This window comes from Poecilia reticulata, linkage group LG5, assembly GCF_000633615.1.
Source record: "Poecilia reticulata strain Guanapo linkage group LG5, Guppy_female_1.0+MT, whole genome shotgun sequence".
Classification (NCBI taxonomy): Eukaryota; Metazoa; Chordata; class Actinopteri; order Cyprinodontiformes; family Poeciliidae; genus Poecilia; species Poecilia reticulata.
This window is the reverse complement of record NC_024335.1, coordinates 29,975,819-30,002,764: the sequence shown is the minus strand read 5'-3', so window position 1 is coordinate 30,002,764 and position 26,946 is coordinate 29,975,819. Positions and strand designations below refer to the sequence as shown.

At 38.8% G+C, this 26,946-nt stretch overlaps 3 protein-coding genes and 1 long non-coding RNA gene across 5 annotated transcripts in view; 2 read left to right on the top strand and 2 right to left on the bottom strand.

Annotated features, from left to right (window-relative positions):
• Positions 1 to 5,139, bottom strand: part of plxnb1b (plexin b1b) — a 68,124-nt gene extending 62,985 nt beyond the window's left edge. For both annotated transcript variants that reach the window (XM_008410420.2, XM_008410421.2), the window contains exon 1: positions 4,795 to 5,139. The gene's annotated coding sequence lies outside the window, so the exon portion shown is untranslated. The remainder of the gene's footprint in view (positions 1 to 4,794) is intronic.
• Positions 5,140 to 9,261: 4,122 nt separating this feature from the next.
• LOC103465507 (ubiquitin-conjugating enzyme E2 variant 1-like) lies at positions 9,262 to 14,121 on the top strand. Its single transcript, XM_008410419.2, has 4 exons — positions 9,262 to 9,365; positions 11,027 to 11,175; positions 11,744 to 11,869; positions 12,802 to 14,121. Exons 1-4 carry the CDS (start codon positions 9,344 to 9,346, stop codon positions 12,946 to 12,948), a joined length of 444 nt encoding a protein of 147 aa, XP_008408641.1. The 5' UTR covers positions 9,262 to 9,343; the 3' UTR covers positions 12,949 to 14,121.
• Positions 14,122 to 15,343: 1,222 nt separating this feature from the next.
• On the bottom strand, positions 15,344 to 21,372 carry LOC103465505 (uncharacterized). The gene is made up of 3 exons (XR_533807.1): positions 21,081 to 21,372; positions 16,518 to 16,582; positions 15,344 to 15,568 (listed from the first exon to the last, which is right to left on the bottom strand). It is a non-coding gene; the product is annotated as an uncharacterized LOC103465505 (long non-coding RNA).
• Positions 15,530 to 26,843, top strand: serinc3 (serine incorporator 3). The gene is made up of 10 exons (XM_008410418.2): positions 15,530 to 15,666; positions 18,140 to 18,292; positions 19,673 to 19,866; positions 21,380 to 21,459; positions 21,541 to 21,678; positions 21,776 to 21,945; positions 23,037 to 23,127; positions 25,129 to 25,330; positions 26,226 to 26,453; positions 26,580 to 26,843. Exons 1-10 carry the CDS (start codon positions 15,628 to 15,630, stop codon positions 26,713 to 26,715), a joined length of 1,431 nt encoding a protein of 476 aa, XP_008408640.1. The 5' UTR covers positions 15,530 to 15,627; the 3' UTR covers positions 26,716 to 26,843.
• Positions 26,844 to 26,946: the final 103 nt, after the last annotated feature.

Here is a 26,946-nt window from a genome sequence, read left to right as displayed (position 1 = left end):
TGCAAAGGCCCAGTGGCAGGGATTATGTCTGAATAGCGCTGAATATCTGCGTCTCATTTTATGGCACAAAAGAACAGGAAGAGTTCAGTTATGCTGCTTTACTCCAAAGAATGGTGAACTTTAAGGCGTTAGTGAATTTTCACACCTGCAACCTGAATCACCACGGAGTCTTCTGATAACGCCGGAAGACGTACGGTCGTTCCTAGGCAACAACTAATTTAGATCAGTTTTGGAGACCTGGCAAGGTTAAAGATCTCAACACAGGCTATAAAGTGAACAAGAAAAGACTTTTCACTGATCTTCTTTATCCATTCACTCTATAGAGAATTGCAAGGTGGACGGTGCCCATCTTATTTTAGATTTTAGAATTGCACCGCTGATGGTGGCAGCATATTAGCATCTCGAAAGCTCAACTAATACCTGAACTCGGTCAGAAAACTGCAAATGGTGCACCCCAACTCTGAAGATTTCCAGACTCTGTCTCCAGCCCATATAAACACAAAAAGAGTCTTCATGAAATCCCAACATCTGAGAAGCAGAGTCATTTTCCAACAATGAAGATATCAACACACTGGTGATCAGAAGCTGAAGCAGGCACAAACATGGCGCCCCCATCACCATGTTCTCTTACACTTTCAAATAAATAACATGTGGCCTTGCTTATGTTGGAAAGACCAGGTGAGTACAGTTTGCATAGGCTGGTTTGTTTGTGGTAAGCAGCGTGGTGATGAAAAGGCTCTGCGACATCCGTGCAGCCGCCGACACCCTTCATCACATTTCACACCTTCACTGACAATTCATGAGCGGGCTATTGTTTAGTGTAGACATACTAGTGTAGACAGAGGTGGGCAGAGTAGCCAAAGATTGTACTCAAGTAAAAGTAAAAGGTAGCCGTCCAAGAAGTTAGTAAAGTATGAGTAAAAAAGTATTTGGTAAAATGTCTACTAAAGTACTGAGCAACTGATCAAATTATCATTTACCGTATTTTCCGCACTATAAGGCGCACCTAAAAACCTTCAATTTCCTCAAAAGCCGACAGTGCGCCTTATAATCCGGTGCGCCTTRTATATGGACCAATATTGAGCCACAACAGGTCTAGCAACTACGGTAAGCAGCCGCCAACTTCATTTAGCCCGTAGAAGTGCGCGGTGCATGCTGGGATAGTTGTCAGAATGCTGGTTTGTTAATAAAGTTTGACTGACCCATCTACCTACGGACCTGATAATCAGGTCGTCTGCAGATCATTTAGCACCACGTTCTCCACGCGAACGGAGAAGGGTGACCATCGTCCGGCCACGCCCCGGCCCAGTCGCGGAAGGCTCTCCTCGCAGACCGAGGAGGGGGACAGAGGGTGGGGGCGGGAAAGAGAGACAGAGACTGCGGCGGCAGAGTGTCGGTTGGTCTGTGTTACCCAGAAAGCAGTTGGGCACAATATCGCAACACCAACACCGTGAGTGAAATAATGACTGGGGCAGCCTACTTTAAAAAGTACTCGGGGACCTTTTCTTTATTATTACACATCCACATTTGTACAGGACGGGTGGCAACAAGAACTGTAGCGTCTATTCTATGCGCCTTATAATGCGGTGCGCCTTAAATATGAAAAAAGTTTTAAAATAGGTAATTCATTGAAGGTGCGCCTTATAGTGCGGAAAATACGGTAATATTTAAAAATTACAAAGTCAGTCGGACCAAAAAAATAAAGTTAAGTGGAAGTTTTGGCATTTTACGGACCAAAATGACAATAATTCATACAAGTAACAAAAAATAAAATCGGGTGAAATAAATATTTTTCAAATCAGTTTCTTTCAATGAATAAACTAATGAAACTTTAAAAACTGCAGGTGTGTGTCTGTGTCTGGTGAATTTCTGATTAAAGCATGTTTGTTCTTTATGCAGTGAAGTTGCAGTGGGTAGAGGATAAATTTACTCATGTGAAACTAACAATACTTCATAATAAAATTACCCAAATGGACAACGTAATAAAAATACTTCTAAAAGTACACTTTTTCAAAAAAGTTACTAAAGTAAATGGAAGTGAGTAAATGTAAGTAGTTAGTTACAAACCAACTCTGAGTGTAGAGATCTAATAGTCACTGCCTTTTCACGTTGTCAACCTAGAAAAACCACAAATAATCATATTTGGAAAAACAATATTTGCTTGATATTGACATATTAAAAAATATTCATACAACTACAAAAAAAATTAATAAAGCCTTACAGATAAATTTAAAGATAAACTTAAATGTTTTCTTATACATTGAATAGAAATTTACTTTTTCAATTTACTGGTTTTCTCATGAGTGTTACTTTTTTCTTAAAATGTTTTATTTTAAAGTTACAAGGCAAAAAGCAACCATATTTTCTGTTTATCTTGATGCATGTAAGATGATAGGAACATCTTTGTTGTAAGTTAAGTGTAAAAAGTTTGTGTTTGTATTGAATTTCAACAATATAATGCAGTTAGTCGGTCTGACCCACAAGCAGCTTACAAGAGTTAATTAAATCTATAAGAATTATTACTAAACGTCTACATAGATCTAGCAATGAATAATAAAACGACGGGCCCCAACTGTATCAGTCAGTGCACTCATGTTTTATTATTCATGTTTTAAAAGGACGAACAGACTCATACATGTAAGAAAATATTACATTACCTTAATAATTCCTAAATATTTTTGATGGAGTAAATAATGGAACTAGAGGAGAAAACTGCTGCGACACAACAATAGCTTCCTTAAATTTGGTTTCCATTATTACATTCCTGAACAATACCTTTGGCATGTGGAGCTCAGGCACGGTCCAAACAGCAGATATAACATGTTCATAAACCTGACCTCACTCTGGATATTAAAAAAAAAAAAAAAAAAACAGGTCCCCAAAATCACATCTATGGCTATTTGGAGATTATTGTAATGGAGGCCTTCATCATTTGCTTTGTATTTTGGCAATAAGTGGTTTAGAACCAGAACCACCAGAGTGGTTTGTTCACGCAAAAGCAACAACCGGCAGCTGAAAGTAGTTTGTTCACCCAATCACAGGACGATGCACATCCTCATAATACCCGTCTCAAAGAAAGAAAGACCGATTCTGGTTGAAAACATCCTGTCCTCAAGGGACGCTACCAGTATTTAAACATCCCAAACATGTTTCATCCTGGGTTTTAGCTTCAAAAGAACACAGCGTTTCACAAGACGAATTTCATCTCCCTCTTTACAGAGAAACATTTGGAAGTTTGTGATCAATAAAATCACAAAGAGATGCTTTATTTAAAAAAATTTAAATAAAAAAAATTTAAAACTAGCTGACTTCTGGTGGTTAGATGACAGACATGTCATGGTTCTTTTCATTCAGTTGAAAAGTGTTGTTTGTGATTGGAATATTATATTTCCCCTATCAAAATAGCAACAAATAATAATAATATGTCTTAAAATGAAAAAATGATCTAATTCAGTGGTTTCCAAAGTATGGTCCGAGGACCCTTCGTGGCTCTTGGAACCATGTTGTGTGGCCCCCGTGTTGTGGAACAAAACAATGACACAAATTTGTCATTTTTAGCACCAGAATTTAAATGCCAGATGGAATTCTTCTTTAGGCATGACATATTTTTCTTTAATAGCTGTGTTTTAATGTCACAGCAGTTTATTATAAATTAAAGTGAGGTAAAAAGCTAAAGCAAGCTGACATACTAATAATAGCATCTAGGCTATCATTAGCAATTTGACCCACAGTAAAATACCCCATGCAGGGTGAAGAAAACTCATGTGAAAGCTATAATTAGCTAAAAAGCTAAAACTAGCTGAAATACTAATGATAGCATCTAGGCTAGCACTAGCCCAAAATAACTGCCTGTTATTATAGGAATCATGCCCGTCTACCCCACGTATCATACTTACAACAGCCTGTATGATGACGTCTATGAAAAGACCCTTAAAAAAAATCTCTGATTGTCATTAATCAGAGAATATTATTAATACCCGATTAATAATAATAAGTGGGACATTGATTAATTCTGATCTGGATACAACTTCTCATTACTTTTTTATTATTTCAGCTTTTTCTGCCATTGTAATGTGATGTTTCTGTTTGGTTTATTTATTGAGTTGTGTTTTTATCATGCAAAGCACTTTGAATTACCATGTTTCGTAACATGTTCCATCCTAATAAACTTGACTTTAATTACAGCATATTAAAATTTTAACTATATAAAGCGTATCGATATACAAAAGTAACGTTTTTATTTGAGAAAAAGATTAATCTCTGGAGTGACTATTCTTCCTGTGGTGGTAAATTCAGACCCGTTTGTTCGGTTTTGGTGGTTTGCATCAAACACGTGAAATCAGAACAAAAATAAGTGATATTCTAACATCGCTATGAGTCCTAGTTCTGTGTCACACTTCCCTTTGCTACGGTTCATTCAATGGACTTTGTTTCCTCGTTTTAGTACCACTTAAAATCTGTTTTTTTTTTTTTGTGAGTCTTCATTTTTCCACCACCAAATGGCTCCACATGAGCACCACAAAGCATTTGCGTTTTGGGCACCCAGATGGCTAGCACCGGCCCTGCATTAGGTGCTTAGCAGACGTTCTGTTGTAAAAAACAAACCAAAAAATCTTCAACGAAAATATCAGAAACAGCACGTGGTTCATGCTGGGAAACAAGTGGGAAAACACGGAAGGTTGTTTTCTTAATTGATACCTAAAGTACACACACAGTTGAGATGAGCGCGGGGTTAATTCAACACACACACACACACACACACACAAACACAAACACACACAGCCAGCCACTCACCTTACTCTGAGTTCAACTTTCTCCTGACTAATAATGCTTCTTTATTCCAGCTCAGGTCAAGTTCCAGTAGTTCCCTCAAACTGCCCAGTGTGGCTGCTGCTGTGTGCAGAGACCAGCAGCGTTTTTTCCTCCTAAGTAACAACAGAATATCCCAGAGTCCGGTCCAGCACCAACCACTTTCTCTGCTTCACACACTAAAGCGCTTCATGAAGAAAACACCGCTTTCCTTCTCCGTATAGCGCTTAGAGGAAAGTCTGACGAAGTGAAGCGGGTTCCCTCCGGCTCCCCCTCAGCAAGCTTCGACCCCCTACCGCAGCCGGTGAATGGTGCCTGAAATGCTTGGAGTTGCTCCGAGTGGCCAGATTTCCACCGGCGTCAAAAGGGGATGGGCAGAGGGGAAGGGACGATGGTGCTTTCAGGTACCCATGGGATTCTCTACAACCAAGCTGCTGTAAAATTCATCCCAGGGGAAAAAATATTAGACAAAACTTTCCAAATCAGTTTCTTTCAATAAAAAAACTTGTGAAATTTTAATAAAAACTGCAGCTGTGTGTCTGTGTCTGGTGAATTTTTAGCTAAAACGTAGCAATACTTCAAAATAAAATTACTCAAGTAAAAGTAAAAAGTACAGCGTGGTAAAAATAAAAACAATTAAAAACTCCTAAGAATACTCCCTCCCTTTTCCCCCCTGCCCCCCAAAAAAAAGTTACTCAAGTAAATCTAATTGAGTAAATGTAACTAGTTACTTTCCAACACTGTCAATAAGCTTGATCATCTTTACCTTAATGTCATTTTTCACCACATTCAAAGGCTTTCAAGCAGTAGCTTCTAAAACATAACAGCATCATGTATGCGCTCTCACTGAGGTTCAATATGAAATTGTGAAATGCAGCAGCAGACGGTGGTGGAGAAGCGGCTTCCCCCTAGTGGCCACCTGGAGACATGCATCTGATTCCTGGGACACGGTTTGATCAGTCAGATTGTTTGGACAAATGTAGGAAGGATGAGTGTATCAACAAGTGGCTCTCTAGACCTTCCACAATGAATCTGAATTACTTTGACTAAAACGTAAAATGAACCAGTTAATTATTTACAGATATAATAACAAATGATTTTTATTAACTGTTCACAAAGAATGAAACAAAATATTCCAGTAGTATGTTTTCATGTCTGTTTTTCTTGTCATTAGGTTGGCATCTATGTGATTTAAAAAAAATAAAATAAAGTAAAAATCTATCCTCTTTTATGTTTCTCTTTATTTTGAATCCTAAAAAAATAGAAATAAAAATGTTGGTTCTTTAAAAATTACAAGAAATGTCACAAAGTGAATATTTGTATAAAATGTCTCTAAGACTGTAACATTTAGATTGTAAAGGTTACAAGGTCCAAATGAACGAAAACATTTGGCCGAGGTGTAACCCTCATATTTTAGTCAAACTGTTTTCTTTTTTTTTTACTTTTTACTCTGAATTCACACAGCAGTCTAGAAATGGCGATTCTGGGAAACAAGAGGGAGGGGGGGAAAAAAGCTAGCATTCATAGCAGGGTGGCAGGGAGAAGTTGGAGAAAGTAAAAAACGGAGTGTGAATGAGTGAGCCTGTCTGTCAGAGGGCAACACTCTGCATTCACATCCCTGTGAAAAACACTGAGCCATTCATCGTCAAACGCTCAGCAAAGAGAGAGGCCGGCCGGTGATTGGATGTGATGGGGGATGGAGGGTCAGGAGGCTGGCTTCCAGAGGGATGGGAGCATGCATGGGGGAGGTGTGGAGCAGAGGGGAACCTCTTTCCTCTGCCTGTTGTCTCATAACCACAGACTAAACTCTGTCAAACACGAGTCTGAGATGGAGGGTGATTTAAGTGGTCACCTCTAACCTGCAGCCATTGTCTGTACCTGCTTGTATTTGCAAAGTTGGTAGCAGGTTGAATATCATATAAAAAATAAAATGTGAGGTGCGTATATTAATATTTTCCTAAGCCTAACTCTGACATCTGATGGATATTGACTAGTAATAACTAACAATAACCTACTAATAACACCTGGATAATTTGCAGTTATAATTCAAATGCAGATTCAAATATACTTTATTGATCCCAAAGCGGAAAAAGAATGTTGCTATAGCTCATATTAATTTAAAAAAATTTCCGAAGAGTTATTGTAGATAGTGATGGCTATTAGAAGGAAAGATCTCCTCTAGCGGTCTGTATCACAGCACTCTGCTTTTCTAAGACAGACTCAAGAAGAGGTTGGTCAGGGTTGTCCATAATTTTGTTAATTTTGCGTCATCATCTCCAGAGAATCCTCAGTCGTCCCCAGAACAGAACCAGAACCAGAACAGAACCAGCCTTCTCTATCAGGTTGCTGATAAAGGTTCTGATGCTGCTCCCCCCAACAGATGATGGCAGAAGAGACGACTCTCTCAACAATGGCCTTATAGAAGAAATGCAGCATCTGAAGTAGTCACATCCAACTCATGGTAACAAACGATGTGTAAAGTCTTGAAACATTATAGTGCAGAAATAATTATGGAGCCAATCATAACTGTGGCATAACTACAACTCTGTCCTTGGATATCAGTTCAGACAGAAATTTCCACCTGAGAACTGTGTTGCTAAAATGATGAAATATCTCAAAATGGGTTTGAAATGTTCCAGGTATATATTGGCTTTACATATGCGGCTAATTTCTCTAAGTAAATTTGGAAACTTAAAACTAAATTCAAGATTAAATCAAATTTACCAAATGTAAACCTTTGTTTTTTTAAACTTTGCAATAATACCTCATTAAAAAGACTTTGAGGTCTCAGGACATGTTTGGCAAGAAGTTGAGTTAAGCAAGTAGAACAATGAATGTACCCATTCTATTCAATTCAGTTTATTTATGTAGCACCAATTCACAACAAATATCGCCGTAAGGCACTTTACAAAAAAAAAAACATTTCAATTCAATCATATATTCCAACGGATCCCAGTTATCAAACAGTACAGTATGCTGAATTAATTATTCAATGTAGATTGAAAAGTTTTGATGAAAAGAAAAGTCAAATGAACTGACTGAAGATTATTTTTGATGTTCATGAAAGTAAAAAGTTATAAGCAGGAGCGGGAGAACGATTAGGTGATGGCAGCATTATGTCTTCGAGGATGGAATCACAACCAATCAGATCGCCAGCCCAGGTGAGAGAAAACAAAACGATAACGGTTGAAATAAGAGCAAATAACGCAAACTGGAGAGGAGTAGAAGAAGAAGAAAAAAAGAGAGAAAATTGGTGAGTTTGTCCTCCAGTAGCATAAGCCCATGGCAGTATAACAACATAAATTGCTCAAAGCCAGTCTAACTAAGTTTTATCAAAAAGAAACGTTTGAAGAAATAAAGGAAGACAGTGTCTAGAACTGGGAGCTGGTTATAAAGCTCCCAGTTCTATAAGCTGTCGGGTATAAGCTGGAAACTCCCAGCTCCTGAAAACTAGGCAATTCTAGTTCTACTGCAATTTCTACTTTTAGAAATTTTCTGAACCAGAAAGAGGAAGTCCAGTTTATTGGACTTTTATAAATTGCAGTGCACCACAACAAAAGGAAATAATGCCGAAAGAAAGAACGTAAAACCACTTCTGTTCTGCGTTTCCTCGCTCTTATCTCTTTTAGGTTTTCCTCAAACACAGACCTGTTGTCATGGCAACAGACAGGAGTTCAAGCGCATCAGGAGGAATGAACACCGAAAAAAATGCAAAAATGTAACAAAAGACGTTCACAAAACACCAAACCCAGAGCATTCAGCCCCGTTTCCGTTTTATAACATCTGTGTTCAGACGTTTAATAGATCCGTCGGAGTGTGTGTGTGTGTGTGTGTGTGTGTGTGTGTGTGTGTGTGTGTGTGTGTGTGTGTGTGTGTGTGTGTGTGCGTGTGTGTGTGTGTGTGTGTGTGTGTGTTATTTTAACTGAACTGAAGTTAAAGATGTCAAAGTCAAGTTGTAACATAACTGACCTACTTCCCATTTTACTGACCTGTGAAATGTGATACTCTTGGATCTTTGTTATCTAGCTGTCGCAGTGTTAACTAATAACAAAACATTGCATCTTTCTTTTAGATTTTTTGCCTGACCCGAATCCCGACTCAATGCATTGCGGGAGCGCATGTCGGGCGCACTGCAGGTCACGTGATGTCCAATTCAGTAATATCAGTAAATATCAATGGTCCTGCCTTCTGTCCTCGCAGGTCCCCTCGGACTCCCCGCTACACACTCAGAATGTCCTCAGCAGGAGTCGAGCTACATCGAGTTGCATTTAATGTTGTCGGAAAAAAGAAGTTCACGTTTTTAATGTCTAATTTGCCTTAACCATTTCCTGAATTCAGTCACCAGCGAGGGTGGCAAATCAACAAGATTGTAAGGCTTTGCGTTAGGGGAGCAACTGTCACCCCAGTAGTCCCGCCCTTGCGGTAATGTATTTACATTAACTTGCCAACCGCCAATAGAGTCAAAACAAGCACGGGGTATGCGTAAGCGGGAACGAGCATTGTACGTGCGCGCTATCACAGCACAGTGACAAATATGGCGGCCGCCGCCGGATCAGGTAATTATTCTGTCTTTACCGACAGTTTTTAATAGTATGTTGGCAAATAGTTTCCTTCCCGGTGCAGTTTATAACACGCACCGGCTGTCTCTTCATTGGTTATCGGCTTTGTTTGAGTCCAGCAGCCCTTAAGTTAGATTCCCTTCGTGATTGAATGTGGCAGGATGCTGTCACCAAGGGTGCTATAGCTAGCTAGCAGGTCGAACCGGTCCAGTGTTTCAGCAGCTGTTTCATAGCTCCGTTAGACTCATTGTCCTGGTCCATCTAAGCATTCCGGGGGAAGGCTGAAATTTTCCACCGTTTAAATCAGGGCTGGCATGAGCCAGGGATTTTTGCGGCTTACGTGGTCTCTGAGTGGTGACGCCCCCTGTTATCTGAGGCGGCAACTGTATCAGTGGACTCCTCAGAGATGAGCCTACTGGAGCCACGACATTCCTGATAAATCCTCGTAAAACTTTATGCACATGTTTATCTTTTTAAAGCTCTAAGGATATCTGTACCTGAGTTAAAACTTTTGTTTCTCCCAGTTGGACAACTTGAAAGTCTGTATAAACATGGAGCTTCTGTTGCGGTTTAGATACCTCTGTGTACCTCTTCGTGTTTAAAATATTAAATTCTACCACCTGTGCAGCTTATGTCCTTGCCAGCAGAGGGCGCACTCACCATTAAACGAAGGAAGTCTATTGAAATGCAACCAGGAAGAACATGTCTGGTGCAAACCCGTCAAACAAGGAAGAAGATAACAATAATAATAGAGATATGGTTTTAATGAGCCGCCGAAACTGTGGCGTTCTAATTTAAAAGTTATGAACTTAAAAATTAAAAAAGAAAACGGGAAGTCTTTTGTGAATAAAGACGAGTACATAATGTCAGTTTATCCACACACACCACCAACACTTTTAGACCGCGGTTACATCGGATTAGCATATATTAAAAATGTTTTCTGATATTCTGCTCTGACATTAAAACACAGCGAAAATGTACTAAAATAAAATGGAAAACCAGAAAATAAGCCACAAAACATGACATTTGAAGCATGAGGATTTGTGTTGCTTTCTCTTTGTATTTTAGAACCTTGTAAACGTGCCTCATTTTATATATAGTTACTTATGTATAAAGGAACTATACATAAGTTCCACAGTTGATTTATATCTCAACTGTGGAACCAACTAGTTGAGACTAGGACTATATAATATCAGAAAAGCATGTGGTTAAAATATTATTATTCAATATTGATATTAGTGATATTAGTGTGGACACTGGCGATACAGTGATGTATTTTCAACACATTGTGCTGCTGTGGTTTGAGACAAATGTAGCTTCCTTCTCTAAAAGCTCTGAAAAAGCGACACCTACAGGTATTATCTACAGAAATGTTTCTCTTCATCACAGACTTGTGTTTGTGTAAGCCAGTGTTTATTGTTTTATGTTCATGTTTTAGAAGTTTTTCTGCTCTGACACACCTGAGTCAGATGATTGCGGTTCAGCCATCATTTTTTACCAGGTGTGCTGAACTTGTAAAACAAAACATCGACAACATGCAGGTTCATATGCATCAAGGCCTGGGGTTGAAAGTACTGATGTATTTATTTTTCAATGTGTTTCTTTTCCTCTCTTTCTCTGTGTGTGTGCGTGCGCGCGCGCGTGTGTGTGTATAAAAGGCGTTGTTGTTCCTCGCAGTTTTCGGCTGCTGGAGGAGCTGGAAGAAGGTCAGAAAGGTGGTGGAGACGGTACGGTGAGCTGGGGCCTTGCAGATGATGACGACATGATGCTAACTCACTGGAACGGCATGATTATCGGCCCTGCTAAGGTGAGCCCCCTCCCAGCACACACATCACACAAACATACACACGCGCGCACACACAGAACACGTCTTTCAAATGGAACAAAGTGTTTTAACTCTGAATAAATAGGTGATGAAACCGACATCGTAGCTCCAGAGTTACACATCTAAAGGATTTTGGCTGCCGGCACATTTTCGTCTGGAGATAAACTTAATGCTGGTGAACTTGTAATTTGTATCAGCTGACCCCACTTGGCTGAAAATCTAACCAATGTACCAATCAGAAACATTTTCACCATCCCTGCACCGAAGGTTCCTGAAAATAACCTGAACAAAAGTTCAGGCTGGTTCTGGTGGAAACCCAACTACAGAAATTCCTGCTCTGTCTAATTTTATTTTTTGCTCTGCTGGACCATGCTATGGAGTAAAACTTTGTGAATAATCATGTGAAGAACCAACATACAAGTGTGATAGTTTTGGCAACTCTGAGTCTTAATGTCAGGAATGAGCAGCTGGACCCAGTCAGAGGTTCATGTCGGTCCCCCCCCCCCCATTTCATTAATGTGTTTTTGTTTTTGTCCTGTTTGCATTTCAGACTGTTTATGAAGGCAGAATATACAGTCTGAAAATAGATTGCGGTCACAGATACCCAGAGTACCCGCCTATGGTCCGCTTTGTTAACAAAATCAACTTGACTGGTGTTAACAGTTCAACTGGTGTGGTGAGTGTCTTTTTTTTAACACATTTTTGCTTTTCTGATTGCACAGTAATTTTTGATGCTAGCCCATGTGACTCATGGATAGTGTTTTGTGAAAAGTTACTTATTTGAAAGGCTTTCAGTAATGGAAAAGCCCGTCTTCCCTCAGTTGTAAGGTGTTGCATGGAGGGATGTACAGTATTATTGGCATGGTATCGGCATCGGACAATATTAGCTGTAGATTTTAATATCGGACATCGGCTGTTCTGTCAAAATAACTCACTGGTATAAGAAGAGTTGTTTTTATGACAAACCAGTGACATGATGCCTGCAACGCAGCACAACGTCATGAGAAACTGTTGAGTATTAATGCACGACTGATGTGCTTTTCACTTGTTGCTTGTGAACAAGTTGAGTTTAGTTTTGTGAAGATTTACAAATTTGCACTGTTTGATTGTTGTCATCGTTGTAGAGAGAGCAGATGTCATGAATAAATTTGACATTAAACATAATGCAAGTTGAAAGTGATGCATAATTTTTAGCTTTTGCATTTTGTATCAGATGCAAAAATAAGGACAGAAATAATGCAGTATAGAAAAGCCATATAGTTTCAGTATCAGTATTGGTATCGGTTATTGGCCAAATTAGTTTTAGTATATCGGCATATCGACCAAAAATTCAATATCGTGCATCCCTAGTTGCATTTATTTAAAAAGAAAGAACTAAATAAATATACAAACAGTATTTAAAAACATGAACACCACCAAACAAAACCATCTTTCTTTTTCATTTTTTGAAATGACAATACATGATTGCTTTTCATTTCCATCTGATGGAAATTAAATGAAATTTCCACAAAATCGGTTGCAACAACAAACCCCAAGTAAATTGAGTTGTAACAAATATTCGATGCTGAAGTAAACCAGATGAAACAAAGGGAGCGTTTCTTCCCTCAGGTGGACCTGAAGTCTATTTCGGCGCTGTCCCGGTGGAAGAACTCCTCCAACATCAAGATGGTGCTGCAGGAGCTCAGGCAGCACATGATGATGAAAGAGAACAGCAGGCTCTCCCAGCCGCCTGAGGGCCAGGTCTACAGCAACTGAAGCTGCTGCTACTGTCAACACTCTCTCACACACACAAACACACATACACAGATATATATATATATATATCTGTGTATGTGCACACACTCTCTGAAGCTGTTCAACCATCATGTTATCCAAGACTGTCAGCCCCAACTTCTTCCTATCAGAGCCTTCCGTTGCTCAGAGAACCCAGCCGCCTCACCCGCTGCCCAGACGTCTATCACCCTGACCAGCGGTCTAAAAAAAAAAAAAAAAGAAATGTTTTAGTCAGCTTTTATTTTTCCTCTTTGCATCCAGATCGCGACCTATCAAATGGTCTGACGGAATGTATCGGTGTATTCTGGGATCATGTGAGGCTGTTGACATTTTGTGCATGACGAACCACAATCTGCTGCAAACGATCCCCAGCAAAAAGGCAAAACAAAAAAACAACGATTTACCACTTCGCTTAAGTTAGCTTCACATTTCCAATCGTTCCCGTTTCTTCCTGGAGTAAACTTCTCGGGACCTTTCTTGAACTAAGCATGTCCAATACAAGGAGGTGAACATCTTCTTGACGCTATGTCAAGCCAGAGTGTTGCTGCTTTGTTTTAACTGTTTGTTTTTGATTTCTTTCTTTTGCCAAACTTCTGTGCCATATGTTTCATAGTGCTTTGTGCTAATTGTTAGCAACCACTGGAAAGAGGGCCAAATGGGGGTTTTGAGGTTTGGGAGGGAGGCGTTTCTGTAAGGATCACCACTGGAGAACGTTTTCGTTCAGCTTTGTTTTGTTTTTTTCCTGTGTATTCCATGGAATTGTCTCTACTTTCCGTCGTTCAGCGAACGCTCACTGAAGACAAGGTTCGGCTTTGGATGTTTATTTTGTAATGGGGTAGAGCCTAATCAGGGGGACGGTCACCTGTTGCATGGTTTTATTTGAATTAAACATTATTACTTTTGCACACAGTTGTATTTTTTATGACTGTCTATACACTTTGTGCGATTAAAATTTCCTCTTTTATACATATATAGATAATGAACAGAAAAGAGGTAATGCTATCAAAGTGCATTCTGTTTGTCAATGGCTTTATTGTTCAAAAATGGTGGAAATTGTTAATTTTGTTTCAGGTAAAAAGAAATTATCTTTTAGTTTGGTTCACTGATCTGATGTCTCTAAATTGCCTTTAGGTATAAAGCTTCCATCACACAGCAGATCTTGATGTTCAATTCCAATTTGTTTTATATTTTTTAATAGCGAAATCATACTACCACAATGAGACTCCTATGTCTACGTGCGCAGAAGAAGAACATAAACGTCACGCACTGTGCTATGATGATGAAAAAATGATTGGAGGCAAACAGAAAAGAACGTGACTGGAATAAATCTTAGTGGATTCAATATTATCAGTATAATTAACTGACCTGACTTGGATTAATAGCAGAACTAAATGATGGTGGACGTCACACGTTGAGCAAAAATGAACAAGTTGGGAAAAAAGTTAAAACAGCCGTTGAGTCAAAGTGTTAGACTTCCACACAATATTAGCAGGGTTTCCATAGTGATGCCCCCTCATTTTGCTCTTGGGGTCTGGCCCGGACCGGACCAGACCAATGTAAATGTTCTCAATGGTCAGTTGCACCAGAATGTGATGCTAAATCCCCATTAAACAGTTAAAATATTAATAAATAGCTGTTTCTGCATTCAACAAATAAAATTAAATAATAATGAACGTCTTTTGATATTACTCCCTTCAATAGTTAGTGATTTTTTTATATATCTACAATCAAAATCACAGATTTGTGGATCTAATTTATAAATATCAAGGAATCTTCAATATTTGCGCTTATGTCTTGACAGTAAATGTGACGTTTTGTTTCTCGCCACAACGATCACGGACGATAACGTGACCTCAAGTTAAGTAGCATAAGAAAGTAAAAAAATTATTTCTATAGCACCTTTCACACACAGATCACAAAGTGATTAACAGAAGCAAAACTGTCTAATTGAAAAAAACTAGTTGTTTCCTAAGAGTCTGTACAGTGTAGGGACAGTGGGAGGACATCCCCGAAAAGCTCGGTGTCCACGGGTTTTGAAATGGGTTCAGGATGCAGCCAGTAATATAATACTCAAAAACCTCAATCATGAAAGTTCAAACCAGAATTTTAAAATAAATCTTGCAGTGCAGGAAGCCGGTACAGTGAAGGCAAGAACAGGACTTGTCAGAATCACTATTGCTATTGTCAGTAAAAAGGTTTACAGTCTAGGGAAATGTTTTGATGTAGTGATGAAAAAAAAAAAAAAGAAAATATGAATATCTAAAGAAAAATATACAACATTTATGCACCTGTAGCATAGCAGATGGATGAAGTAGCTGTGTAATGCCACAGCCTTAGGACTGGGCAACATGGCTGAAAAACATGTCATGATACAAGCTTTTCATATCAGTTGGTTTTAATGAGACTCTTAATAGTTGATACTTTTGTTTTGATGAAATGCTGGAATGGCTTTCCACGAGTCAGCAGGTCTCAGGCTGCCTATGGCAGCGTGACGCGCTAAGCAGATGAGGCATTTAACCCACAAGCCAATCAAACTGAACTGCAGAGTTTGAGAGTCGGACCGGACAGCCGACTGAAGCAGCTCCATTCAGTCCAAACCTTCCTGCAAGGGAGAGTCAGAATGTAACTGGAACCAGACTGCTGTAACGGAGCAGGCCGGTCATGGGGGCTGTCCAGAGGATCTTTACCTTCACAGGCTGTGTAAGTATTCACACATTTTTTTATTTCATGTTAGATGGCATTGTCATTAGTGATTTTTATGGTTAGCAATGGTGCTGGAGTCAGTTTTACTGTTTTACTGTAAAAGACAATGTTTTAATTTAAAGAAAATATATTTTTTAAATAAAATTAACATGGAAACAACTTAGAAAATGAATGTACAAATGCAAAATGTACAAACTACTGTTTAATTTATCAACAGTTTTAAATTGTTTTATAGTTTACAGATGTTTTCTGCCAATTTTCACTGTTAAATATACAGATTTATTTATTTATTTATTTATTTTTACAATGCTCCATCATCTTATGTGGACTTTCATGTGACAAATGAGATTTTTGGCCAGCATGATTATGTTTCAGTGCCAAGGCATATGATAAACTGAGAATAATTCAATAGTCCTCATTTAGATCCCATTGAGAACAATTGGAGATGCGGAGGCTCTAGATCTAACACAGAGAAACTTAGATTAGTGTAGGTCACAGTCCAGAATTTCTATATTGCTTAATCTATTTTTTATAATTCTTGAACAACACTCTTTAAAAATTACAGCTATGAATCAAAGCAACCCATTGTATCCATAGCAAATATTCAAGCTAATAGTAATAATAGCAAAAAGAGGAAGTCTTAGTACTCAGGCTTACTGTATAACAGCAGTAGCTTTCTGTGCCGAAATGTCCACATTGAAGGACTTTCTTGCTTTGTGGTCAGAGAGGGATTAACTATCTTCTAAAAATGTCTTTCTGGTTCTGTCATGGTTGTTTGGTTGTGTCATGTGACCTCCTGTAAATTGCCATGGCCCAGTTTGTAAGAAGATTAAGCTGACTTTGTTTACCTGCCAGGGGTATTAACATGTTGACAATCCTCTGGTGCCTTTCTTCCGACTCTGCTCTGCTGTTGCTGCATTGAAGAAAAAAGAAAATCAATGAGCAGAACATACGTTTGTTGGCTGCCAAGTTGTGCTACCTGCCTGGTATAAATCTGTCACTTGTACCTGGTATTTATTAACATGATGCCGACAGACACATTTGCAGCAACAGAGGCACAGATTTAGTTGTGTTTCAGCAACTTTGTTTTTTAATATGACCATCTTATGGATTAAACATCCTGTCTCTGTTCTCAATGTAAGCAAGTGTTTTTGTCTGAAGCAACATTAAACTGCCACCATGGCCAACAGGGCCTGGCCACCGTGTCAATAGTGTCTCTTAAAACAGAGACATCTTCTAAAGATAGTTGGTCTGCTGGGTCCAGCTGGCTGGTTCGTGTATTGGTGGTGGACCCAGATGCAGCAGGCATTAAGGTTGGGCGATATGCAAGATTTTCCCAGTCCAACAAATAGCAATAGGCGATATATTCACGCAGGTGATGTTTGAACCATTTTCTATAAAAAATTATAAATGATATTGAGAAGCCACCCTTTTAAATGGTGTAGTAAAATGTTCTTATTAAATAATAACGAAACACCGAGTCAACCAGAGAAATGTACATTTATTTTTATATATTTTATTTAGAAAATCAGAGTAAAAGAAAACCAATGGAAGATCGGAAGATCAAACCCAGAGAATGAAACTTTAAAAACATACATTTCGGTATGTTTTTGCTTACGTGACCAAGGGAAATATAGTCAATTGGTCACGTAAGTATGGAATTTTCCATCAGCTTCCCTCCTTAGGGATTTTTCCCATCAGAGAATAAACAAAGAAACTTTTTTTTTTTCCACATCTTCAGCTTGCACCTGTGTCCTTGGACAGAACGGGTTCAGTAAGTTCAAATAACAATAACAACTTCTCTGAAATCTTTTACTATCTGGTTCCCCAGTAAATAAAACAAAGTTTTCTTTTTCCACCACAATTGTCATATATCTCAAGTAAATAATTTCGAGATAGTCTCGTGGAATTGCATAAACCTCCAACGACTTCAGAAAATTAAAATGAATGAGTGGACTAAAAGACACTGATTACAAAATTGTACTTTAGAAAGTAGATGAAGGTGAAAAAAAATTGTTTTCACAACAATCATCCTCTGGTCTGCCAAGTTTTAAGCTACGGTCAAGTTTCACTCCTAATTTTATATCATTAGGAATGACCCCTTATAATCTCATTGGGATGAATAGGGGGTAAAAGACCTAGACTGGGTGAAATGGTTACATGACATTTGAACAAAATCCATTCGGTTTTCTCATTATTTAGGTGGAGAAATCTTTGAGAGAGTCATTCTTTAATTTCCCTTTAGCTGCATCTGTCAATGGAGTTTACACTAAGTGATATTGAGGGTCAGGATACACACTTGTTTAGGAAGGGAAAATGTGGTTCCTGGAAATGAAACAAATCTATCTATAGACACATGTAGAGAGTCCTCCTGTCCTTATAAAAAAATGATTTGTACATTACAGATAACCACTTTTACCCGTATCTTCTAGGCTCCTTTTTACTCACCACAATTCGTTTGTTTCCCCAGATGTGCAGCAATGCTACATGTCCAGTTTGCAGCTGCTGTCCAAGCAGCAGGAACTCCACAGTGACCAGAATCATCTACGCTTCCATCCTGTTGCTGGGTACCATTGTTGCCTGCATAATGCTCTCACCAGGGATGGAGCAGCAACTCAGAAGGGTACGAATAAATTATGCAATCATATCATGGATGGAGTGGTTATGTTTCTGAATAAAAAGTTGACAAACCCCCCCCACCTCAACAAAGATAGATAGACTGCAAAAAATATACATGATTTCCACACAATGGATCCAGAGTATTGTAAGTGTTAAAAGACCACAACCGTGCGTGAATAGCTGAAATCTGTAAATACTGAAGATCTTAGAATGCTTAGGACAGTTTAAACACCAAATACATCTTATTAAGGTAAGGTAAGGTAAGGTAATTTTATTTATATAGCACATTTTCAGCAACAAGGCAATTCAAAGTACTTTACATGAGTTAAAAGGAAATACAAACAAAATAAACCAAAGGAAAAGAGGAAAGGACACATTAAGGCAGATGGCAACATTCAGACAAAACAAAGGAATGAAACAAAGACATGAGTGAAGGTGGTGACGTCAAAGGGCCATGGAGCCAGGTGGCTGTGGTCCTTGGCATAGTCCGACAGAGGTGTTTGTTATCAAGGCATGATGTCCTTAGGGGTGCTCAGCTCCACAGCTCCATGGAAACAGGAGGGGGTGAGGAGGGAAGAGCGTTACGTTTACATATCTTCGAGGAGATTAGAGATATGCAGCCCTTCCAAGGCCACACGGGGAAAGCCGATTCATAAACAGAATGTCTTAGGTCGGGAAGTTAATGAATTTCAATCTTCTCTAAAGTCTCTCAGATACATCTCAGTTCTCAACTATCCAAATTAGTTTGGTCGTTCCACTGAACCGAAACTAGCAACTTCTCCAAGATCAATTCCAACTCTTAGTGAGTTTTAGAGTCCTCGTCTCTGTCCACACCAACAGTCTGAGTGTTTGCTAGTTCGGCCAAGTCCGTCAGGGAGCAGAGGAAAAAAGCGTCTGCCTTCATCGAGAGCAAGAGAGAAAGCTTATTAATGCTTTAATATTCACAGTGGAAACCGTCTTACCCCTACTGTCAAAGCTAACATCCACTGTCTTCCTTATCTTTACCTCTAAAGGTTTCAGTGTGTCAACGAAACTAAATGGCGCTCTGGGTGAGCTGCTTTGTAAACGCCACCCAGTCATATTTCAAGCAACATGGCGCCAAGGTTTTTCAGCTTCCCAAGCTGCATTTTCTTTGGAATATTTATGAAGAATCAGTGGATTTTTAGCTAATAGTAGAGTTATGTTCCACACAAAAGTCTATGAATAGGTGAATTTACAAATACTGAACCACGACAAGGCGCATGTCCACTGTCATTGTTCCTCTGAATTGACCTAAGGACCTAAATTAGTTTTAGATACTGTGTACGGTCAGGTGTCAGCCTTGTTTAAATGTGAAGTGCGATGCTCAGATTGTTCCTCTTTTTTTTTTTTTTTCTTTCGTCAGGTGCCAGGTTTCTGTGATGACACGGAAGGCTTCTTTATTCCAGCCCACCAGGCATACTTGAAGTGTGAGATGTTGGTGGGCTACAAAGCAGTGTACCGCTTCTGCTTCGGCATGAGCATGTGGTTCCTGAGCTTCTCCATTTTTACACTTAACATCAAGACCAGCAGAGACCCTCGCGCTTCCATACACAATGGGTAAGGACTGAAATAGTGGCAGGAATATTTAGCCTATCATGAAACAAACAACAAATTCTCAGGTTAGCCTGAGTACCTTATAGTTCCGTTTTAGTAGCTAAAAAAAAGGGGGTGGGGGTGAAATAAAGAATTAATTTGTAAATGCAGTTGCTATGAGCTTTGAAAGCTAAAGAAGAAGAAGCATGGCAGGATTTGTTCACAACTTATTTAGAAAAGAAGATTGAGTCTTTTTTTAATTTTAGTGACACTGATTCAGAAAAAAGTCAACGTATCCTATCTGCTTTTAGAAATTCTGAGACTTACTTTGGAGCAATGGGACGTCTTTGTCTGTGAAATATCTCTGTTGGGATTCCATGTCAAGAGAACGCTCCAAGGCTCTAAAATCCTGGTTCTCAAACACTATTGATGGTTTCAAGGGATAGGTCTGTTACTATCAGTCTACAAATGACAATATAAGAAATGCTGGGTTTTCTCCTCCCCCAGTCCAATAATGGTGAAAGTCAGACAACCATACACTCACATACTCACACTTAAGGACAATGTAGAGACCTACGTTGCCCTTAAGTGTGAGTATGTGAGTGTATGGTTGTCTGACTTGTGTGTCTGTGTTTCCCTGTCGTCTCATGGACTTTTGACTTGTATTCCTGCCTTGTATTAGGAACCACTCCCCTCCTGACATTCCAAGGAAAAGCAGTCCTCAGATGCAACCATCTGAGGATGGATGCATAGTGAGATTATGGATGTTTGTCAAGTTTCAATATTTTTAAGCTTTTGACATGGGTTTTATCCACTTTGCCTTGGGTCATATGACATTGCATGTTCCCCATGAACTGTTGGGGTGCCACAGTTCTGTGCTGCTGAGTTCCTCAAAATTGTGTCGTCAAATAATGTTAAGATAATAGTTTATAAAGTTTACTTGTCCACTAATCTATTCCTAGCTGGAGAAATTAGAACATACAAGGGAATACTCAAGAGAAAAATCTTCAAATCAGAAGTAGAAAAAGGTTCAGTGTAGGTGACCATTAAGCCTTGGCTGACTGAAGGTTAAGAACAGAGACAGACTAACATGGAAGCATTTGGTTCCAGCATGAAACGCTTCTGCAACGATCTATTTGTTAAATTTTCAGCTGGTTTGTTTTCACACTGTAGGGTGTCTAATGAACTAAACCCTTTGAAAACCTCTACACTTGTGCTTTTGTTTTGGTTGTATTTACCCAGAATGCCCTGCGCGGTAGTTCACTTCTTGCTCTTGGATGTGTCTCCGGTCCTCTTGACATTCACATTCACTTCAGCTGAACCGAGACCTGGGTTTGTAGGCAGACAAGAGTTTTATATTTTTGGAGTTCGACTGTACTTTTGTACCTCCCGAAATGAACCAGACTTTCGAGACAAACAAACTAGAGCTCACCATCCCAAACAGGGATGGTGAGAGCGCAGCTTTGATTTTGGTGAATTTACCGCACAATTACAACCGTCTTATTATCTAACTGAAACTCATCATATTTATTTTCAGATACTGGTTCTATAAGTTTGTTGCCTTGGTGGCAAGTACAGTTGGTGCCTTTTATATTCCAGATGGGCCTTTCACCTACAGTAAGACCTTTATATTTTTTCTCATTACAGTGTCTATCAGAGGAGTAACTGAATGACCTGTGTGGCTTTGTGTTGTTGCAGCGTGGTTTGTCATAGGCTCTGGAGGAGCTTTCTTTTTCATTCTCATCCAACTGGTGCTGCTGGTGGACTTTGCTCACTCATGGAATGAGTCTTGGGTGCAAAATATGGAGAAAGGCAATTCCAGAGGCTGGTACACAGGTCTGTGTCTGCAACTGCAACTCTATTTTTAATAGTGTCCTTTCAAAGACGTAAATTGTTTCTGCAATATAATTTGCTTTGTGCTGTTTGTCTTTAGTTTTGCTGGCGGTCATGACCCTTAACTACGTCACTGCGTTTACTGCGGTTGTATTGTGCTTCATCTTCTACGCCAGACCTGATGCTTGCTTCATCAACAAGTTCTTCATCAGCTTCAACGTGATGTTGTGCATCGTGGCCTCTGTTGTTTCTGTGCTACGTAAAGTACAGGTACAAGAGATTTGGGCTTCCTCAAACATATTTCACTATCACTGAAGCAATAATTTGGGAGGTTCTTAAAATATACAATCAAAATTAAAATATTGATTACTTACTTAAATAATTAGAAACATTAACATTAATGTAATAATTATGTCCTTAAATCAGCATAATGCAAAATTACCATATGGTTAACACTGGACTGGTTTAGCCCTGCCCAAAGCCCCGCCCCTCAACTTTGGGGCGGGGCTATGGGCAGGATGTCATTATATCAACAAACAAAGAATGGCTAAAATAAGCTTTGTTGTCATTTTAGCGTTATTTGGAGCTTATGGTTTTGCTGTGTCTATCGTTTTGGTAGAGAGAAGGAACGGACACCCCAGTCACACGAAGTCTTTCGGAAAATCTCTCTTGATACTGGCGGACGTTGCTGAAGCAGTGGTCCATTAAGTTCTCCAAAAATTGACATTCCCCATTGATGTGAGCACATTCCCAAGAAAAATTCAATGAATTTAACCAGACATTTCAAAGAGGCTCTGTTGCTGCCGATGTAAGGAATACTGTGCGTTAAAACACACTAGAACTGAACATTTGGACTTGTTTACTTGCAACTTCAGCATAACTGAACTTGGAAAAGAAAAAGGCGGATTCACAAAACTGGGATGTAGTGTGTGTGAGCCAGTTACTAGCATGAAACTTTCAACTGTTTGGTAACCTTTACGCCATTGTCTCAACCTGTTGAAGGATCTGAAGGATTTGGGTTATTTCCAAAATCACTGGCTCCAGGGCCAGTTGTGACTTGTGATGTTTTTGAGCAGGTTCCTCTTTGACTGTTACACAGTCTCATAATAAAAATAATAGATTTCGTAATAATGAGGTTTTAGGAAAAGCCAAGAGATATATCACAAATGTAAACTAAAAGTCCATTTGGGTCCCCTCAACAAAGTGGGTACCAATAACGCTTTTTCTTGTATTTTAATTTTTTTTTATCACATTTTTTAACTCTTTTTTAATTAAGTTTTCCAAACAAAAAGCAAACACATGCAACCTGTCTAGCAAGTACAGGATTAATAGAGTCATATTCTTTTCATTTGTATTCACAGGAATTTCAGCCACATTCAGGACTGCTACAGTCGTCTTTCATCACCCTGTACACAGTGTTCTTGACCTGGTCCGCTATGACGAATGAGCCTGGTGAGAATATATATTTATATATATGTTTTAGCAAGGAGATTGCTCCAGATATTGATTTATAGATTCCAGACTTGAACAAAGCTGACACCATTTCTTGAATTTTACAGAAAACGTGTCACAATTGAGTTGTGTTGAATTCATAGTTTTGATCCGTATTATTCTTATTTTGATTAGATCAGCCTTGTTGGGGCTCTATAGCAAAGCATAGAAGGCATTTCAGCTGACTGTTCAGGTTCAAAGTTGTTGCTTTTAGAAAAATATGGCCGTGTTCCTTAAGGTCTTCTTCTTATTAAATTGTATTATTATTGCATGCTTCTTGTAAAGAACTCAAATAGGATGGTGTTTACAGGCATATCAGTTGCTCAGTGATCTGGCTCTGGTCTGCTCACTCGTTCCCATAAACGTGTTCTTTCAATTCAACTTTTTCTTCAGATGAAATATATATAGTTAATCTTATCATAATCCTAGCAAAATATTATGTCCACAAGATGAAATGGAGTGAAAAAAATCCCCTCTTTTAATAATTTTCAAGAAACTGACTTGAAAATGTATATTGCCTCTGTTGAAAAAGTTAACTTTAATAATAAGAAACTGTTAAAAACCTTTAACTCTTCTCCAAAAATTTAACTTAATCTCATAAGCAGATCCCTCTGCTTTTTTTTTTTTTTTGCTGTAATATATTCTTCTTCATATGTATTCGAATATATTTTTGACACTTTTTGTTATGAAAACTATAACTGCAAAAAGTACACAAAGTTTTATTTTACCAATGTATAAATATTATATATATTTCAAAAGAGCAGAAAAAATCTTTTGTTTTTTGAACAGTAACAATATTTGTTGTTTGTCTGTTGCTAGGAGATGAGCATATTTTCTGGTAACCAAGTGCAACGAAATAAACGTGATTTTTTCTTTTCAAATGTAAAAATCAGAAGGCAGTGCATTAGCATTAACACAAACATTGCTAATGTAGCTACTGCCCATATTAGCGGTACTCTTTCCCTAAAATAAGCTGTTTAGCTATTTTGTTTATTAGCCATGTTTAGCACATTCCACTGCCAGAATTTAGGCTAATATTAGCAGTTTGGCCAATTTAACTTGTATAGTAATTTTAACATACTGAATGGAGTAAGTTCATGTTACTCCACATGGTTGTGACTCTCCACATGCTATTGAGTACATTTTAGCATCAGAATGCTGGGTTGAAACAGACAGGCAAACTTTGGCAGGCCCTGTTTAAATTTCTTCAGAAATTTTATAGTTTCTGTTCTATTTTAGTTCAGTCTGTTCTTAGTTCTTTTTTACACTTAGATTATTTTTATTCATATTTATTTCTTGTGCTTAGTGTTTTATCTTGGTTAGATTTGAATTCCCGGTTCCCTTGTCCTTGCTCTCACAGGCACATGTTTTTGTTTTGCACCATTTGTTTTGAATCACGTGGGGCAAAAGTGTAAGTGCAATATTTTTTCTGAAAATGTGACTAAAAACAATTTTGTCTAATTGTTCTTAAGATTTTGGAGGAACGTAAGGCTAATTGTTGTTTGTGAAAAGACTGGGAAAAAATCTCAAGTTTCGATAAAATTGTCTTTCTGACTTCAACTTCACAGTTATGAGGCATAACTACTTTTGCACCAAAAATAACTCCATAAACGTAACCCCATTTTGTTCACGTTATAGCCACAACTGTTAACTGCTAGCTTCGTAGTTTGCATAATTTGATTGCTAAATGTCATATTTGTATTGAATCTGGACCTAAAACGCAACATCTTACTTTCCCCTCTCCATCTTGAATCGCGTCACCTTCGTGCCTCATTTAAAATCAAGTGGCTGAAACCCATGAAACATTTCCATGGCTTGTATTAATACATGCTTGGCAGGATTTGAACCACTGATTTCCACTCTGCTTAAATCCTCCCAAAAAATATCTTTCAACGATTGTTTTTGCATTAGCAGTTTTCTCTTCTTGGTGCAGGCTGAATATTTTTGTGTTGCTGTGTTCAGATCGAGAATGCAACCCCAATCTGCTCAGCATCTTCCAGCAGATCACTGCTCCCACAATTTGGCCCCCGGAAACAGAAAACCAGACGGCCGTGGTGATCATCGGAGCCGAGGAACCTGTTCAGACGTCCCCCTACTTACAGTGGTGGGATGCCCAGAGCATCGTGGGGCTGATTATATTCGTTCTGTGCATTCTTTATTCGAGGTAAAAAATAAATAAATAAATAAATAGACCAATTTATTTCCATGAGAGTTTGCTAGTTAAGGGTAGAAAGCCATACTTGTCCAGATTGGGCAAAAACAGCTTAACTGTGAGCCAAAAAGCATAGTGTGTCCTGAGTAAGCCTGGATGAAACCTAACTTCCTGGTTTGTCAATGTAGGAAGTCTAGTTTTATAAACTTCACTCATTACAATTTGTGAAACTGAAGGAAATGTAAATAAAAGCAAAAAAAAAACAAAACCTTTGCTATTCAGAAATTATTAATTTGATCCCTTGAAACATGAAATAAAGAACAATCTGGAAACTCAAATATCTGTCCAGACTCACTTCTCATTTTTCCATACTTGCATGAAGTATGGATTGCCTTGTTTTGGACTCAAATAACTGTAACCAGAAGAACATTAGATACAGAGGTTATTGAAACAGATGATGTTTCACCCCATAGCTGTTTTCTTGTTTTCTGTTCTGGCCTGTTTGGTTAGGTTAGGCCTGTTGAGGTTACTTTAGGTAAATATGAAAATATCTCACCTCTGCAGCAAACAAATTGCTATAAAGGATGTGTATCAATGAATGTTGTTGCTTTTAAACTGTTTCGTAGTTTGTTTTAAACTTGGGCTTTGGTGTTACCAAGTTGTCGTATGTTGTCCCTTTTGAAAATGAGATCTGGCTCTCAATGGGGTTTTACCTGGTTAAATGGAGGAAATAAAAAAAAATGTGATCATTTATTGTGCCCACCTTACTTGGCCGTGTGGCAGTTTGACGCCAAACAAGGTGAACAATCTACAAGAAAGCTGGAACATAATATGTCGTGGTGCTGTTATGTTACAAATAATCGTGGTCATGTAAAATATTTCAGACACCGATATCTCTTGTCCGCAGCATACGTTCCTCAAACACGAGTCAGGTGAACAAGTTGACCATGGCCTCCAAGCAGTCGGCTGTCCTCATTCAGGGGTCCAGCAGCAGTGGCATGTTGGAGGACTCCCGGGGGCCCAGGCGGGTGGAGGACAACGAGCAAGACATGGTCCAGTACAGCTACTCCTTCTTCCACTTCATGCTCTTCTTGGCTTCCCTCTACATCATGATGACACTCACCAACTGGTACAGGTCAGTGATCCCTGCAAACATTTAGCTCAACTTTAAAGTTTTCATTGGGGACTGTTTGTTAACCTGTTATAGAAATATGTCTCACTAGAAAAATGAGTTTTTTGTGTGTGATTCTCCATTTCACAGCCCAGACGCAGACTACACCATAACAAGCAAGTGGCCAACAGTGTGGGTAAAGGTCTCCTCAAGCTGGTTGTGTTTGGCTCTTTACATTTGGACCCTTGTGGCCCCTATGATTTTCCCAAACCGAGACTTCAGCTGATGCTGTGACGAGGGACAGAATCATTTCTTGTGGAGATGGACCTGGAACGGCTCATCTGTTTTTATTTGTAGAGAATTGGTGATCAGGTTAAGTGTGCCAAAACATAATGTATAGAAAGACAAGCAATCAACGGAAACATCTGTTGTGTGATGTACAGCTGGGGTTCTCCTTATGTATCTTATGTACCATGTAATGAGTGTATCTCTGCACTATGCAGAGATACTACATATA

What these genes read in the sequence shown, in the direction of transcription:
- serinc3 (XM_008410418.2), top strand. Translation starts at nt 15,628, where the DNA reads ATGGGGGCTGTCCAGAGGATCTTTACCTTCACAGGCTGT. An exon ending in CGCGCTTCCATACACAATGG is followed by an intron (nt 19,867 to 21,379) that starts GTAAGGACTGAA and finishes ATTTATTTTCAG; the next exon opens with ATACTGGTTCTATAAGTTTG. An exon ending in CTGTGCATTCTTTATTCGAG is followed by an intron (nt 25,331 to 26,225) that starts GTAAAAAATAAA and finishes TCTTGTCCGCAG; the next exon opens with CATACGTTCCTCAAACACGA.
- LOC103465507 (XM_008410419.2), top strand. Translation starts at nt 9,344, where the DNA reads ATGGCGGCCGCCGCCGGATCAG. An exon ending in TGATTATCGGCCCTGCTAAG is followed by an intron (nt 11,176 to 11,743) that starts GTGAGCCCCCTC and finishes TTTGCATTTCAG; the next exon opens with ACTGTTTATGAAGGCAGAAT. An exon ending in TTAACAGTTCAACTGGTGTG is followed by an intron (nt 11,870 to 12,801) that starts GTGAGTGTCTTT and finishes TTCTTCCCTCAG; the next exon opens with GTGGACCTGAAGTCTATTTC.